Source organism: Lithobates pipiens, unplaced genomic scaffold (assembly GCF_037356315.1).
Source record: "Lithobates pipiens isolate NorthernLeopardFrog02 unplaced genomic scaffold, aLitPip1_a1.2 Scaffold_8, whole genome shotgun sequence".
Lineage (NCBI taxonomy): Eukaryota > Metazoa > Chordata > Amphibia > Anura > Ranidae > Lithobates > Lithobates pipiens.
Window position 1 is genome coordinate 219,975,709 of NW_027507903.1, and position 13,427 is coordinate 219,989,135.

Genomic DNA, 13,427 nt, shown 5'->3' on the forward strand with positions numbered 1-13,427 from the left:
TGCTCCAGGACAGATGGTGCTCCCCCATACTCTGATGGTGGACTTTCCTTGGAGTCCTGTCCTTAGAATTCTTGATGATGTCAGGACCTTAGATCGCTGGAGCATGGAGGAGAAGACGATGTGGGGACTGGTTTCGCAGCACAGAGGATTGGCTAAATAAATCTACTTTTTCCTGCCCCCTAGCTGTAAATGAGCAGTTAATCCTTGTAGTGCAGGTGCAGCCCCACTGCAAGGGAGTATTTTCAAGTTCAGCTTTAACCTTAGTATGTATTTTATCATTTACAAGCTATACCTGTTGTTTTCACAGTTCCTAGTATGGCAGTTCTACAAATTCATCATCGAACTTCTGATTCACTGACTTTGACATGGAGTCCACCACTCCATCCAAATGGAGTCCTGACACAATACACTCTGAAGTATCAGTCAAGTAAGTCCAGAAACCTGCTTCTTATTTGAAGCTATATAATTCATATAGATCTTCCAGCTATGCATCTGAAATAAAATCTATATGTACCAATTTAACCTTAAAACTTTTCTGCACTGATAAAAAATTAAAAGGTAATTAAACGCTAAAAGGTAGTAGCTAAAACAATTTATATATGTATGGAAAACTTCATAAATCTAAAATTTCTCCATCATGTTTTATACAAGTCATGCTTCTACTTTTAAAAGTACTGCCCATTTTCATTACAATCTAGACCAGTGGTCTCCAAACTGCGGTCTGTGGAATGGATGCAGCTCTTTGCTTACCTATATGTGGCCCTTGTGGCACTGTTTCTCCCACTGATAAGAGGCACTCTTCTTCCCACTGACACCAACAATGACTTTACATTCCTCCCAGAGATACAAACAATGGGGCACTCTTCTTCCCACTGACACCAACAATGACTTTACATTCCTCCCAGAGATACAAACAATGGGGCACTATTCTTCTCACTGACACCAATGATGGAACACCATTCCTTTCACTGACACCAGCAATGTGGCATACATCCTTCCATTGATATATGATTGGGCATGATTTCTCCCACTGACACCAACAATGGGGCACTATTCCTCCAACTAATACCAATGGTGGGGCACTATTCTCTATCCTACTGACCACTGGCACTGTCTTTTTTTTTTTTATTCCTACTGGTCACCAAGCCTGAGACATTGTTTTCTCTCACTGGCCATAGGTCGGCCCTACTAAAGTCTGAAGGAGAGTAAACTGACCCTTTGTTTAGAAAGTCTGGAGACCCCTGATCTAGACTGTAAGCCAAACACAAAGCTATATTCACAACGACATTGGAGGACGGTGGTGGTTCTTTAATACTGCTGCTCTTTATAATCTTGTATATGAAGATCATCAGATACAGTAATCATTATGGTGATAATGGAACGCTTTGCAGGAACACAGGATCAATATCATCCCTACTGACAGAGTGACAAACTGCCTTGTTTACATAGGCAGATCACCATTCTGCCTGTGTACTGTACAATTGGAGGGTGCCAGCGGACATTGAGTCAGTGGTACCCGCCGTGGAGCTCCTGCTGTGTGTGATTACAGCGGGAATGGGCCGCCAGCAGCGCATGTGCGTGCCCCAGACCTGGAAATGTCAGATCACGTACAAGGAGAGCCAGGAACCAAACAGAATACCAAAAGACTGCTTAATATTCTTTTCTCGCTACCATCATCACCATCCAGTCGAGAAAACAAATGGCAGACATAGTGTAAAACCGTATATTTGTAGTAATAAAAAATAGGATTTTTATAACAGCTTACCTGTAAAATCCTTTTCTTCTAGTACATCACCAGACACAGAGCCATAGTATTTAATGATGGGTTATATAGGCACCACTAGGTTATAGACACTGGCACACCCTAGACGGAAGTTTAGCCCCCTATATAACACCTCCCCTTACTGGGAGTACCTCAGTTTTGTAGCAAAGCAATATATGTGTATTAGAAAAGGGGAGGGACCTCTGTGTCCCGTGATGTACTCAAAGAAAAGGATTTTACAGGTAAGCTGTTATAAAAATCCTATTTTCTTTTTCATACATCATGAGACACAGAGCCATAGTATTTACTGATGGGATGTCCCAGCGCAATGCTATCTGAGGGAAGGGAGACACAACAAAAGTAGGGTGCAATCAAACTTTCTGGGATGCCAACCCCTGGATTCACACCAGGAGACATATGCCTCCCAGACTCTATAATAAATGATTCTGGAAGCTGGCTTCCTTGCATTAATTAAGGTAGAAATTACTTCAGAATGTGGGTTTCAATAACCAAACTGTTAAATTTAGCATTTGTAAGGTAGGATGGAACACTGGTCCCTGCGATAGCAGGTCTGAATGTGGTGGTAGGGTCCATAGGGACGCTACCGCCATGTTCCCTATTTCTGCATATCAAGGATAAAGTGTTGAAAACTTTTTAGGAGGGAAAAAATGTTTATCTGGGTGATCCCACTCAGAATGAATAAGCTTTTCCAGCAAGAAATGAACAGGAAAAGCATGCGCAGCTTGAGGAGGCTTCAGTGAACCCAAAGAAGATGTGGGTTTTTCAACTGACTCAGTTACGGGTAACTTAAATATGGAGCAGACCATTTCAGTAAGAGAATGCACCAGCAAGTTTGAGGGTCCTGTGTGATAGACGGAGACGTAATGCGTTTTCTTCTACTTTGTGAAGATACAATGCCATTAATCTTTCCTCTAATCCACTTATGGTTGAGGAAAAAAACCTCCTGAGTAATATATACAGGGGCTGAAATGCCAGAAGCAGTTGCAGCCCCTGACCCCGACCAACACCTAAGACACTGGCGAAAAAGGTAAGGGGAGGGGTTATATAGGGGGGCTAATCTTCCTCTCTAGGGTGTGGCAGTGTCCATCACCTAGTGGTGCCTATAAAACCCATCAGTAAATACTATGGGTCTGTGTCCCATGATGTACGAAAAAGAAATCAAGTGTACATATACTCATAAGCATCGCTAAATCTAAGGCATCAAAAGATTTTAAACAACGCCGCTGACTCAGGGTGCAGAGCCTGTGCTGACATCATCACGCCAAGTCAGCGGTTGTGTTTTGAAAGCTTTTTATGTCTTACATTCAGCAATGCTTTTAAGTAGATGTGCACTTTTTTGTTATTTATTAAAAATATATACGTTTAACACTATGGGCTGCTATTTGTTTTCTCATGCCGGTTTTCTTTTGATGTTCATAAGGCATTGCACTTTTTGACATGTTTGTCATATATGATTATGTTTCATAAGCACTGCATATTGTATGCTGCACTTATCGCACACATTTGTTTGTTTTAGATTAAAAGGCACAGTGCAATAATATTTAGTTACTAAACTCGTATATATAAATTTTGAAAAATGAAGCAAGACTTGACGATTTGGTCTCTTTTCTGCCACCGGTCTTCTATGTTTCTAACACAATATTTATTTGCTCCACATTTTGCTAAAATGCAGTACGGCTCAAATGAGATTTCAGAGGGCCTTAAACGATAACCTGTTGAAGCTCCGAAATTACAAGACTTTATAATCATATCATTGTGGAAGGCAGCTTTGATGTCTCAGTGTCTGGATAGCTTGCAACCATTGAGGACCAATGAATTCCAAGTCATATCAGACATTCCTACAACACAATGTCAGGAAATCTAAAACTCAAAATAAGTTGGGTCATGAAACACGGAAAGGTCTCAAAACACAGAAATAAATCAACAGCTGACTGGTCAAATTTAAGAATGGCCATGTCAGTCACCACAGTTCTACTAAAACAATGTGGAATGATCTCAACCAAGTCCTTTAAGTATAGCATTGTGTGTATATATAATGTGTGATATATATATATATATATATATATATATATATATATATATATATATATATATATATATATATATTCCATCCATAATGTATTCTGTTTCAACTATTTTCTCATTAAATATTTGACTAAATTAAATATTAGATGTGACCTGAAGAAAATGGTACACCAAAAAGCTTGTTCAAAAAATGTGAATGTTTGGGTAAATAAAAAAAAATAATGGAAAGTACTTTATTGTTTTTGTTACATAAGACTGTATTTATTACTTTCTTAAGGGTTCCTAAACTTCTGTACCCAGTTGAATGTACAAAACTTCATAGAGTAACCCGCATTTAAACATTTTGGTTAATGTAAATGCTTTTTTGTTTTTTTATTTTTATTTTAGTAAATGCTACACATGAGCTAGGACCACCCGTGGAAGTTATAATCCCAGCAAATGAATCAAGTCATATTCTTAAAAATTTAAACCAGAACACGAGGTACAAGTTTTACTTTTATGCACACACTGCCGTGGGACCTGGGATCCAAAGTACACAAGAAGCAGTAACTGCAATGGATGAAGGTAAGATGGGTATGTACCTAGACATGGATCTATTCTATATGCAAATGTTGAATTTTCACTGTACTTGAAGTTTTTTTAGATAATAAAAAAGTCAAAATAGCAACTTTAATTAATGAGCAACTCCAGTGCATTATCCTTTCATGCAAAATTGCACCAAATATTTTCACAGTTCATTAATATTGTCTTGCAGTCTCTGGCTTCAGTACTTTCTGAGACACAGGTCTAGAACAAACAAAGTAAATGTGCCTAATCTGCATAATTGTTCCAGGACTCAGAAAGAGCTGAAGCCTATGAATCACATACCAGTCAGGGAGCAAATATTTGCAGAAGAGATCAGTAACAGCAACCTCCATACTTTCTTGCCACATGACTTTTTCAGTTTAACAATAGTGGAATAATCACAGAGCTCATTTTCATTACTGGAGCTTGTGGACACACATATTTTGGTGCCCCAAATAACACACACTGCTTGGATTGCCTCAAAACATTTACTTGTTTTAGGTCTTAACCTAGGTTAGAATATTGTGATAATGTGTAAATAACCTTACATGAGATTCCTGTTCCTAATGATGAAAAAAAATGTGTGGCCAATAATTATACATAGAAAAGTCACCTCTGTGCCTGTGCCGCCTATAGACACATGGCTATTGTGTCTAATGGTAAATTCAACAATATGGTAACCTTGGGAGCATACTGGGAATATGTGATCAACTGATTTTTCATGAGTCTTAAATGTGAATAATTCTAACAATATACCAGATTGTTTTGCACTTAAGTTTCAAAAGATAAATCTTCCACATAGGTATTTGTGTTTATTCAAATCCTTTCAAAATGTATTGAGTATCCTTCTGTTTCCATTTAAAGCTGTTTTTCCTCAACCTGCTCTGGGTGCAGGCAAAGGTAAAATGAATCATTGCATGTTTTGCTTAGCTTGCAAAAGTTTGACTCAAAATGTTATAATTACAAGCAAAGATTATTAAACTTTATTTTAGGATGTTCTGCATGAGTTGAAGCATTTGTTAAATTGCTGCTGGCTTGATGCATGTCATATTTTGAGGTGATTGGTATTCTTGTTTCCTTTTCCCTAATGTATGTCTTCCCTGCTGTCATAAGAAGTATTTTCCTTTATTTGCTGTTAATGTTAAATAATAGATATATCTCCTCTTCCTTATTGCCCGTGTTAACCCTAAATAGGCTGAACCACGGCACCACAACTGTGTGCACTGCACATGGTTGAAGGGCAGTTTTGGCATGGCCCCATACACGTAAATTGGTTGCATTTTGCTGCAATGCTGCTAAATGCAACACGCAGTTTTAATTTTGCCAAGGCCACAACGCAAAGCATTGCAACCATAGCATGTGTACAGCTATACAGAATAAACTGACCCATAGAAGAAATGGTATATAAGTGATGAGATATATAGTTGGTAATGTGGTTAAACTAAGTGCAAAGGTTGTGGCACATCCCAGAGTACAGAATATACATATTTTGTGTGTTGTAGCTGTAACTTGTAGGTAAGACCATAGGTGTGTGCATCCCATTGCATTACGGTGTGCACCCCAAAGATCAAACACACATGCGAGTGTGTGTACACACATTCTGCACTGAACAGTAAATGAATGGGAAGTACTCTGTGCTGAGCAGTTTCCTGTTCATTCACACAACAACACAGTTTACTATGAAATAATTTTGATGGCTCAGCGTCACACAACACCTAACAAATATGGCACCACATCCCTGAAAATTTGAAACATAAATCAAAAGACAGGAAGGGAGATTAGGGATTTTGGCGGTGCTGGTTAACAAAATACAATTAATTAAAGTACAAAATTTGTAATACAAATATTTATTAAGTTTGAAGTTAAAATCAGTAGCAATATATGCTTAAAAGATACAGGATAATACAGTACAGTGGTTGTTCTTGTTAAGCACACATAGTCCCGACATGTTTCGCATTGGATTGCTTCTTCAGGGGATGTGTGAATGTTTGAACAAAATCTAAACCAAAAATACAGAATAGTAATAAGATATATCACAAAATTCATAAGTGCAGAGAGAGGAAAAAAAAAAAAAAAAGGGGGAAGGGGGGACATACAAACATCAAACCCACCTTCAACCACTACGTTGATGGTAGAGTAGGGGAATTGTCCACCTCGGGGGTTAACTGCAGCAGCGCTGAATCGCAGGGGGCTAAAAAGCCAACCCAGGGAAACTGGTAACAAAAAGGTATGCAGTAAAAAGTAGAATTTGAAATTTTGGGATCAAAATTATTCAGTTATGAATAAACCCAGTGAATGGTTGGTACCGATCACTCACTATGTTTCTTCAGAAAAGGAAGGGGCTGGAAAATTACATATTTACCTGCCCCTTCCCCGCTCTCCATTTTAAAATGATCCCTCACAGCAGCTGACGGGAGAGGAGGGACGCTAGAAGTGCTGGTGGGGGGGGGGGGCACACATGGGACAGGGCAGCAGAAACAAGAGGAACAGGGATAGGAGGAGCGGTGGGGGCAGCATTTACTGGTACCAAGCCCCTATATTTTCCTCCTGGGGCAGCTGAATGCAAGGGGGAGGAGCTGAAGCCTACTTTCAGCTGTTGCAAGAGGAAAATAGAAAATTCTGTCCTCCTCTCTGCTGCTGACTGCTGAGACATGGGGGCCAAAACAAGGAGGGGGCAGCAGGAGAGGTGCAGGGGGCACGTGAAATGGCCTGGCAGGCCAGATTCTGTTTGACCCATGTGATGTAACAATTTAGCATCAAATAAAGCCATGACTATTTGAAAGCAGGGCGCTTGTTTATCTTAAAAATAAACTATGGAGACCTAACACAGATTTTCTTTGTACTGTTACAAAGTCTCTACAATAACACATTCTGATATCTGATATAGAACACAGTGCTTTTATATCCGATACCGAAAATCACAGGAAGTATCACCAAGGACACTCTTCATACTGTAGTAAACATGCTTCCTCTGTATTTTTGTAAAGCCATGGTGCATTTTTTTATATATAGCGTATTATAGCTGGCTTAGGTGGGCATCAGGAAATCAAAAAGCTGTTTTCCTTTTCTTCTTGCCATTACCTCTGAACAAATTGCTGCCCTAGCTAATGGTGAGGAGAAGCTTTTCCCCCTGATAAATTCATGTGCCTACACAGTAACACTACATGCAGTTATCTTTATTATTGGCTGAAGTGAATGGAGCTGCAGCAATTTTCATGCTCATAGCCCACTGACATAAATCTAGATAATGAAGGCACAAAAAGGGATAAAAAAAAAAATCTATAACTGGATATCTATACCAGTGTTTCTCAACTCCAGTCCTCAAAGCGCCCCAACAGGTCATGTTTTCAGGATTTCCCTCAGATGAAACGGATGTGGTAATTACTAAGGCAGTGAAACTGATGAAATCACCTGTGCAAACTAATGGAAATCCTGAAAACATGACCTGTTGGGGCGCCTTGAGGATTGGAGTTGAGAAACACTGTACTGTACTAAAAATCTATACTAATATGTACTGGGTAATGTGTTAGGAATGAAAGGATGCCACATTGTTTGATGGAAACTAAAATTATCAACTGACAGATAATGTTCAGCCCAACAGAGGGCTGAATTCAAAGACACCCCGAAAATCAAATGAAAAAATGATGCAATAGGCTAGTGCTTTTTGATGGAATTTCATTGCAGCAACTCAAAATGGTACTCTAGTTTGTATGGCCCCCACGTGCTTGTATGCATGCCTGACAACATCAGGGGTATGCTCCTTATGAGACAACACACGGTGTCCTGGGGTATTTCCTCCAAGATCTGGAACAGGGCATCACTGAGCTCCTAAACAGACTAAGGTGCAACTCGGCAGTGTCAGATGGACCGAAACATAATGTCCCAGAAGTATTTAGGTCAGGCGAATGTGGGGGCCATTCAATGGTATTAATTCCTTTATTCTCCAGGAACTGACTGCATACTCTCACCACATGTGTGTCCCTCCATGGATATGACTCCTCAGGCCATCACTGACCCACCAACAAACCGGTCATGCTGAACAATTTACAGGTAGCATAATGTTCTCCAGACCCACCAGACCCTTTCACGTCTGTCACATGTGCGCAGGGTGAACCTGTTCTCGTATGTGAAAAGCACAATGTGCCAGTGGTGGACCTACCAATTCTGGTGTTCAATGGAAAATACCAATCGAGCTCCATGGTGCCAGGCAGTGAGCACAGAGCCCACTAGAGGACGTCGGGCCCTCAGGCCCCCTCATAAAGTCTGTTTCTGATTGGTCAGAGACATTCACACCAGTGGCTTGCTGGAGATCATTTTGTAGGGCTCTGGCAGTGCTCATCCTGTTCCTCCTTGCACAAAGGAGCAGATAATGGTCCTGCTGATGGGTCAAGGACCTTCTACAGCCCTGTCCAACTCTTCTAGAGTAACTGCCTGTCTCCCGGAATCTCCTCCATGCTCTTAAGACTGTGCTAGGAGACACAGCAAACCTTCTGGCAATGACACATATTGATGTGCCATCCTGGAGGAGTTGTGCAACCTCTATAGGGTCCAGGTAACGCCTCATGCTACCAGTAGTTACACTGACCCTAGCCAAATGCAAAACTAGTGAAAAACACTCAGAAACGATGAATAGGGAAAACAAATGTCTGTGGCCTCCATCTGTAAAACCATTCCTGTTTTGGAGGTCATCTCATTGTTGCCCATTTAGTGCACCTGTGGTTAATTTCAATATCACCAAAGCAGCTGAAATTGATTAACAACCTCCTCTACTACTTAACTGACCAGATCAATATCAAGGAGTTTAATTGACTTGATGCTATACTCTGATTAAAAAGTGTTCCTTTCATTTTTTTGATCAGTGTGCGTGTGTGTGCATATATATATATATATATATATATATATATATATATATATATATATATATATATATATATATATATACTATTTTTGCCACATGAAAGAGGCAAGGCTATTGCAGGTTTGTAAACAAATTAATATATATAAAAGTGCTACAGATTGCTTAATTAGTGGCAATTAAATGCAAATCACAACTCAGTCTCACTATCTGGCCAAGTTGTCAATAGCTAACACCAACATTTGTATCATAAGACAATCAGGAAATCTCATCATATGTAGTCTTTCTGATGTTAGGTGCCTGACTGCCACAATTACCTAATTTCAATACATTATAAATCACTGGCCAAGAAAAAGCATGCCATCAGGAGCTCTGTTGATTTGCATAATTGTTATGGGTTGATAAATCAGAAAGTTCTGGCAACAGAGTATCAACATGGTAAGCACACAACTGTCATTCCGAAATGTGATTTATACCTGCCAAACCTGATCGGATTATAAAGTATAAAAAAAAAGAAAATCTAACTATTTACATAATTTTCTATTCAATGGTACTTCAACTACTGTCTTTACTAACATCATGTAATACTTTGCAAATGTTTTTGGCATGTGTGAAGAAATGCTGTAAAGCAAGAATGCTTTCAAAAATATATATCTTAATTGCTTATTTTTTATCACTTTTCAAAATGCAGAGTTACTGAATAGAAGAAAAATCTAAATCAAATCAATATTTGGTGTGACTACCCTATGGCTTCAAACCAGAATCAATTCTTACACTTTCTTACACTTTGCACACTTTGTACAGTTCCATAAATTCAGGGAGTCAGGCATATGATTAATCAATTATACCAAGCAAGTACTAATGATCATCAATTTCTTTCAAAATATTTTATTTTCAAACAGTATACAATACAATGCATGATGTAACAATTTTACATAAATAAATCAATATTTGAACCTGGAGGCTGAAAATTTGGAAAAATTGATCACATATCCAAAATATGTATAAAGAGAAAATAAGACATCGTAAATATTGTTTCAGCATATCATATAACCATATAAATGCTTTTAGCTTTAGAATATCTTGGTGGGGCCTCTCTTATAAGTTTTTTAGAGCGGATTAAGATCTTCACCACCTTTGTGACCTCAACCTGAGACCTACTGAAATGTTCTACTATAGTGACTCAACCATGTATTTGAGGCATCAGAAGTACTTGTCTAACACTTTCTTTTCTAAGTGAATAGAAATTAATTAATTAAGGTCGTCTCCAGGTTTCTCATCAATCTGAGATCAATATACAAGAATTAAAAAAAAAATAATTGAAAAGAGGGAAAAAAGGAAGGAATATAAGGAAGAAGGGTATAGAAAGAGGAATGTGCCTAACTAGAGAGTATTGTAGATTAGGGAACTGATGGAACATCTTGATGACGTGATAGCCCTATAAAATTGGGTGATGGTTCCCAGATTTTTTCCCATTTTGGGATTGTGTTGTTTAGGATACTGGATAATTTTTCTTGGGTCATTATTCATGATATTTTCCACTTGGTTTCTGAAATTAAAGGTTTGGGTTTCTTCCACACCTCGGCTATTGTTAGTTTGGCTCTGGCTCCTGTGAGGATAAAGTATATTAATGTTTGTGTAGCCTTTGATATATGAAGTATTTGAGAATTTAGGAAAGCTACAAGTGGGGACCTGGGAACCTGGCAGTTAGTGACCTTGAAAATTAAATTAAAAATTGTTCTCCAATAGGGGCGAATCTTAGGACATTTCCACCATATGTGGGCCATTGACCCAGAAAGCTGACAGCCTCTGTCAAATCCGCCCACGGATATAGGGCTGCTATTTTAGTGGGAGTGAAATACCACCTAGTTAACACCTTGATATTAGCTTATATTAGGGAAACATTTAGAATTCCCTTGAAGGACTTTGAGCAAGCCTTATGCCAGGTATCCAGGTCTCAATTGTAATTGAAATCGCTTTCCCAGGCTTCCATATAGAAGACTTCTCCCTAGGGTGAGTGAGGGACGATTATATCACAGAAATGCCACCCCTCAGCTTCGTAACCTGTCTGCACCAAGCCCCATACTTCATGAATTCTGGTGGTAACAATTTATCCATCCAAATTTGATGTAGGTATTGTGAGATTTGGCTGAAGCGGGATCGTTCTGAATCCGGTAGCTCCAAGTTTTTGATACAGTGATTAAGGCTTATAGGCTCCCCCGGAGTAAAGAATTGTCCTATGCGGTATAGTCCCCTATTCACCCATCATTTGAATGTTTGTATGTCTAAACCCAGGGGAATGATCATCAATTTCATATGTAGGTTGAAACATGGTCATTAACTGAAACAAAAACAGATGTGTATGAGGCTTAAACCTGGGGGAGGAACAGCCAAACTCTGCCACTAAGGTGAGGTTGTTTCATATCACAGGTCATGCACCATGGCAAGACTGAGCACAGCAAAAAAACATGTAGTAGCTCTGTCCCAGGCAACTATTTCAAAGCAGGCTGATGTTTCAAGATGTGCTGTTCAAGCTCTTTTGAAGTAGCACAAAGAAACGGGCAACATTGAGGACCATAAACACAGTGGCCAGCAAAGAAAACCTTATGCAGCAGATGAAAAGCACATCATTCTTACTTCTCTTTAACATCGGAAGATGTCCAGCAGTGCCATCAGCATAGAACTGGCGGAAACCAGTGGGACCAAGGTACACCTATCTACTGTTCATAGAAGTCTGCCCAAAAGTGGTCTCCATGGAAGAATTGTGGCCAAAAAGCCATCCCTCCAATGTGGAAACATCTATGCACAAAAACATAAGAAGCGTGGTGCAAAAAATTACAGCAGGTGCTCTGGACTGATGAATAAAAATATGAAATATTTGGCTGTAGCAGGAGGCAGTTTGTTTGCGAAGGGCTGGAAAGCGGTACAAGAATGTGTGTCTGCAGGCAACAGTAAAACATGGTGGAGGTTGCAACTTTGGGGCTGCATTTCTGCAAATAGAGTTGGGGATTTGGTCAAGATCCATGGTGTCCTCAGTGCTGAGAAATACAGTCAGATACTCAGGGAGGGTTGTGATTGGCACAGATTTTGATCTGCTGCAGGATAAAGATCCCAAACATACAGCCAATGTCATTAAGAACTATTTTCAACGTAAAGAAGAACAAAGAGTCCTGGGAGTGATGGTTTGGCCCCCACAGAGCCATGATCTCAACATCAAGTCTGTCTGAGATTACATGAAGAGACAGAAGTATTTGAGACAGCCTACACCCACAGAAAATCTGGGGTTAGTTCTCCAAGATGTTTGTAACAACCTACCTGACAAATTCCTTAAAAAACTGCGTGCAAGCGTACCTAGAATTGATGTTGTTTTGAAGGCAAAGAGTGCTCATACTAAATATTGATTTGATTTGGATTTCACCTCTGTTCATTGACTTTCAAATTTTGGTAATTGATAAAAATAAACTTTTGATGCTTCTATTTCTGAAAGTATTCTTATTTTCCAGCATTTTTTCACACCTGCATAAAACTTTAGTGTATATACACATATAATTCAGTTAATAATTTATTATTATCCTACCACTTTGTCTTTGGATTGTGGGAGGAGATCTGAATACCTGTAGAATGTCCCAGCAAGAGAGTTACCATAGAGATAGCAGGCTTGGTGCTCATTGGACACAGATTTATAGCAATGCAAATGTTATACATATTAAAGCGGACCTTCAGTCAATTTGTTTAACTTTCCATCTATTAAATCTTCTGCCCTTGTTGTTTTAACTTTGGATAGTGAAACTTTTTTTCTGCCAGTAAATACCTTATACAGACCACTTCCTGTCTCTGGTCTGGTAAAAAGCCTAGGCTTATGACATCATGCACAGCTCTCTCTCTCTAAATTACGTGAGAGTTTGCCAGGAAAGGAGGGGGAATGAGTCATGAGAGGGCCAATGAAGGCTGAAGAGGTGTGCCTCTGTGTAAATCCAGGAAGTGAACAGGCATCAGCATCAGCTTCCCACAGTTAAAATGGTTGCAGCCAAACTCAGTGGAGGGAGATTTCTGTAGCATATTTGGCAAGTACAGAATCACAGTAAATATGAAATAATATGCAAAGTGGTTGGAGGGAAGCTTCAGAATGGCAAATATGTTTTTATTATAAATTATGTGAGCAGACTGCAGTTCCTCTTTAACCCACTCTTTTAGCTTTGT

At 39.3% G+C, this 13,427-nt stretch overlaps 1 protein-coding gene across 27 annotated transcripts in view; it reads left to right on the top strand.

Annotated features, from left to right (window-relative positions):
* Window positions 1-13,427, top strand: part of NRCAM (neuronal cell adhesion molecule) — a 286,030-nt gene that overhangs the window by 251,071 nt on the left and 21,532 nt on the right. For 12 of the 27 annotated variants that reach the window (XM_077472151.1, XM_077472156.1, XM_077472161.1 and 9 more), the window contains 3 exons: window positions 308-427; window positions 4,196-4,381; window positions 5,237-5,272. In XM_077472151.1, the coding sequence (XP_077328277.1) occupies window positions 308-427; window positions 4,196-4,381; window positions 5,237-5,272 (342 nt within the window). The remainder of the gene's footprint in view (window positions 1-307; window positions 428-4,195; window positions 4,382-5,236; window positions 5,273-13,427) is intronic. The other 15 variants (XM_077472159.1, XM_077472166.1, XM_077472168.1 and 12 more) reach the window with 3 other exon arrangements.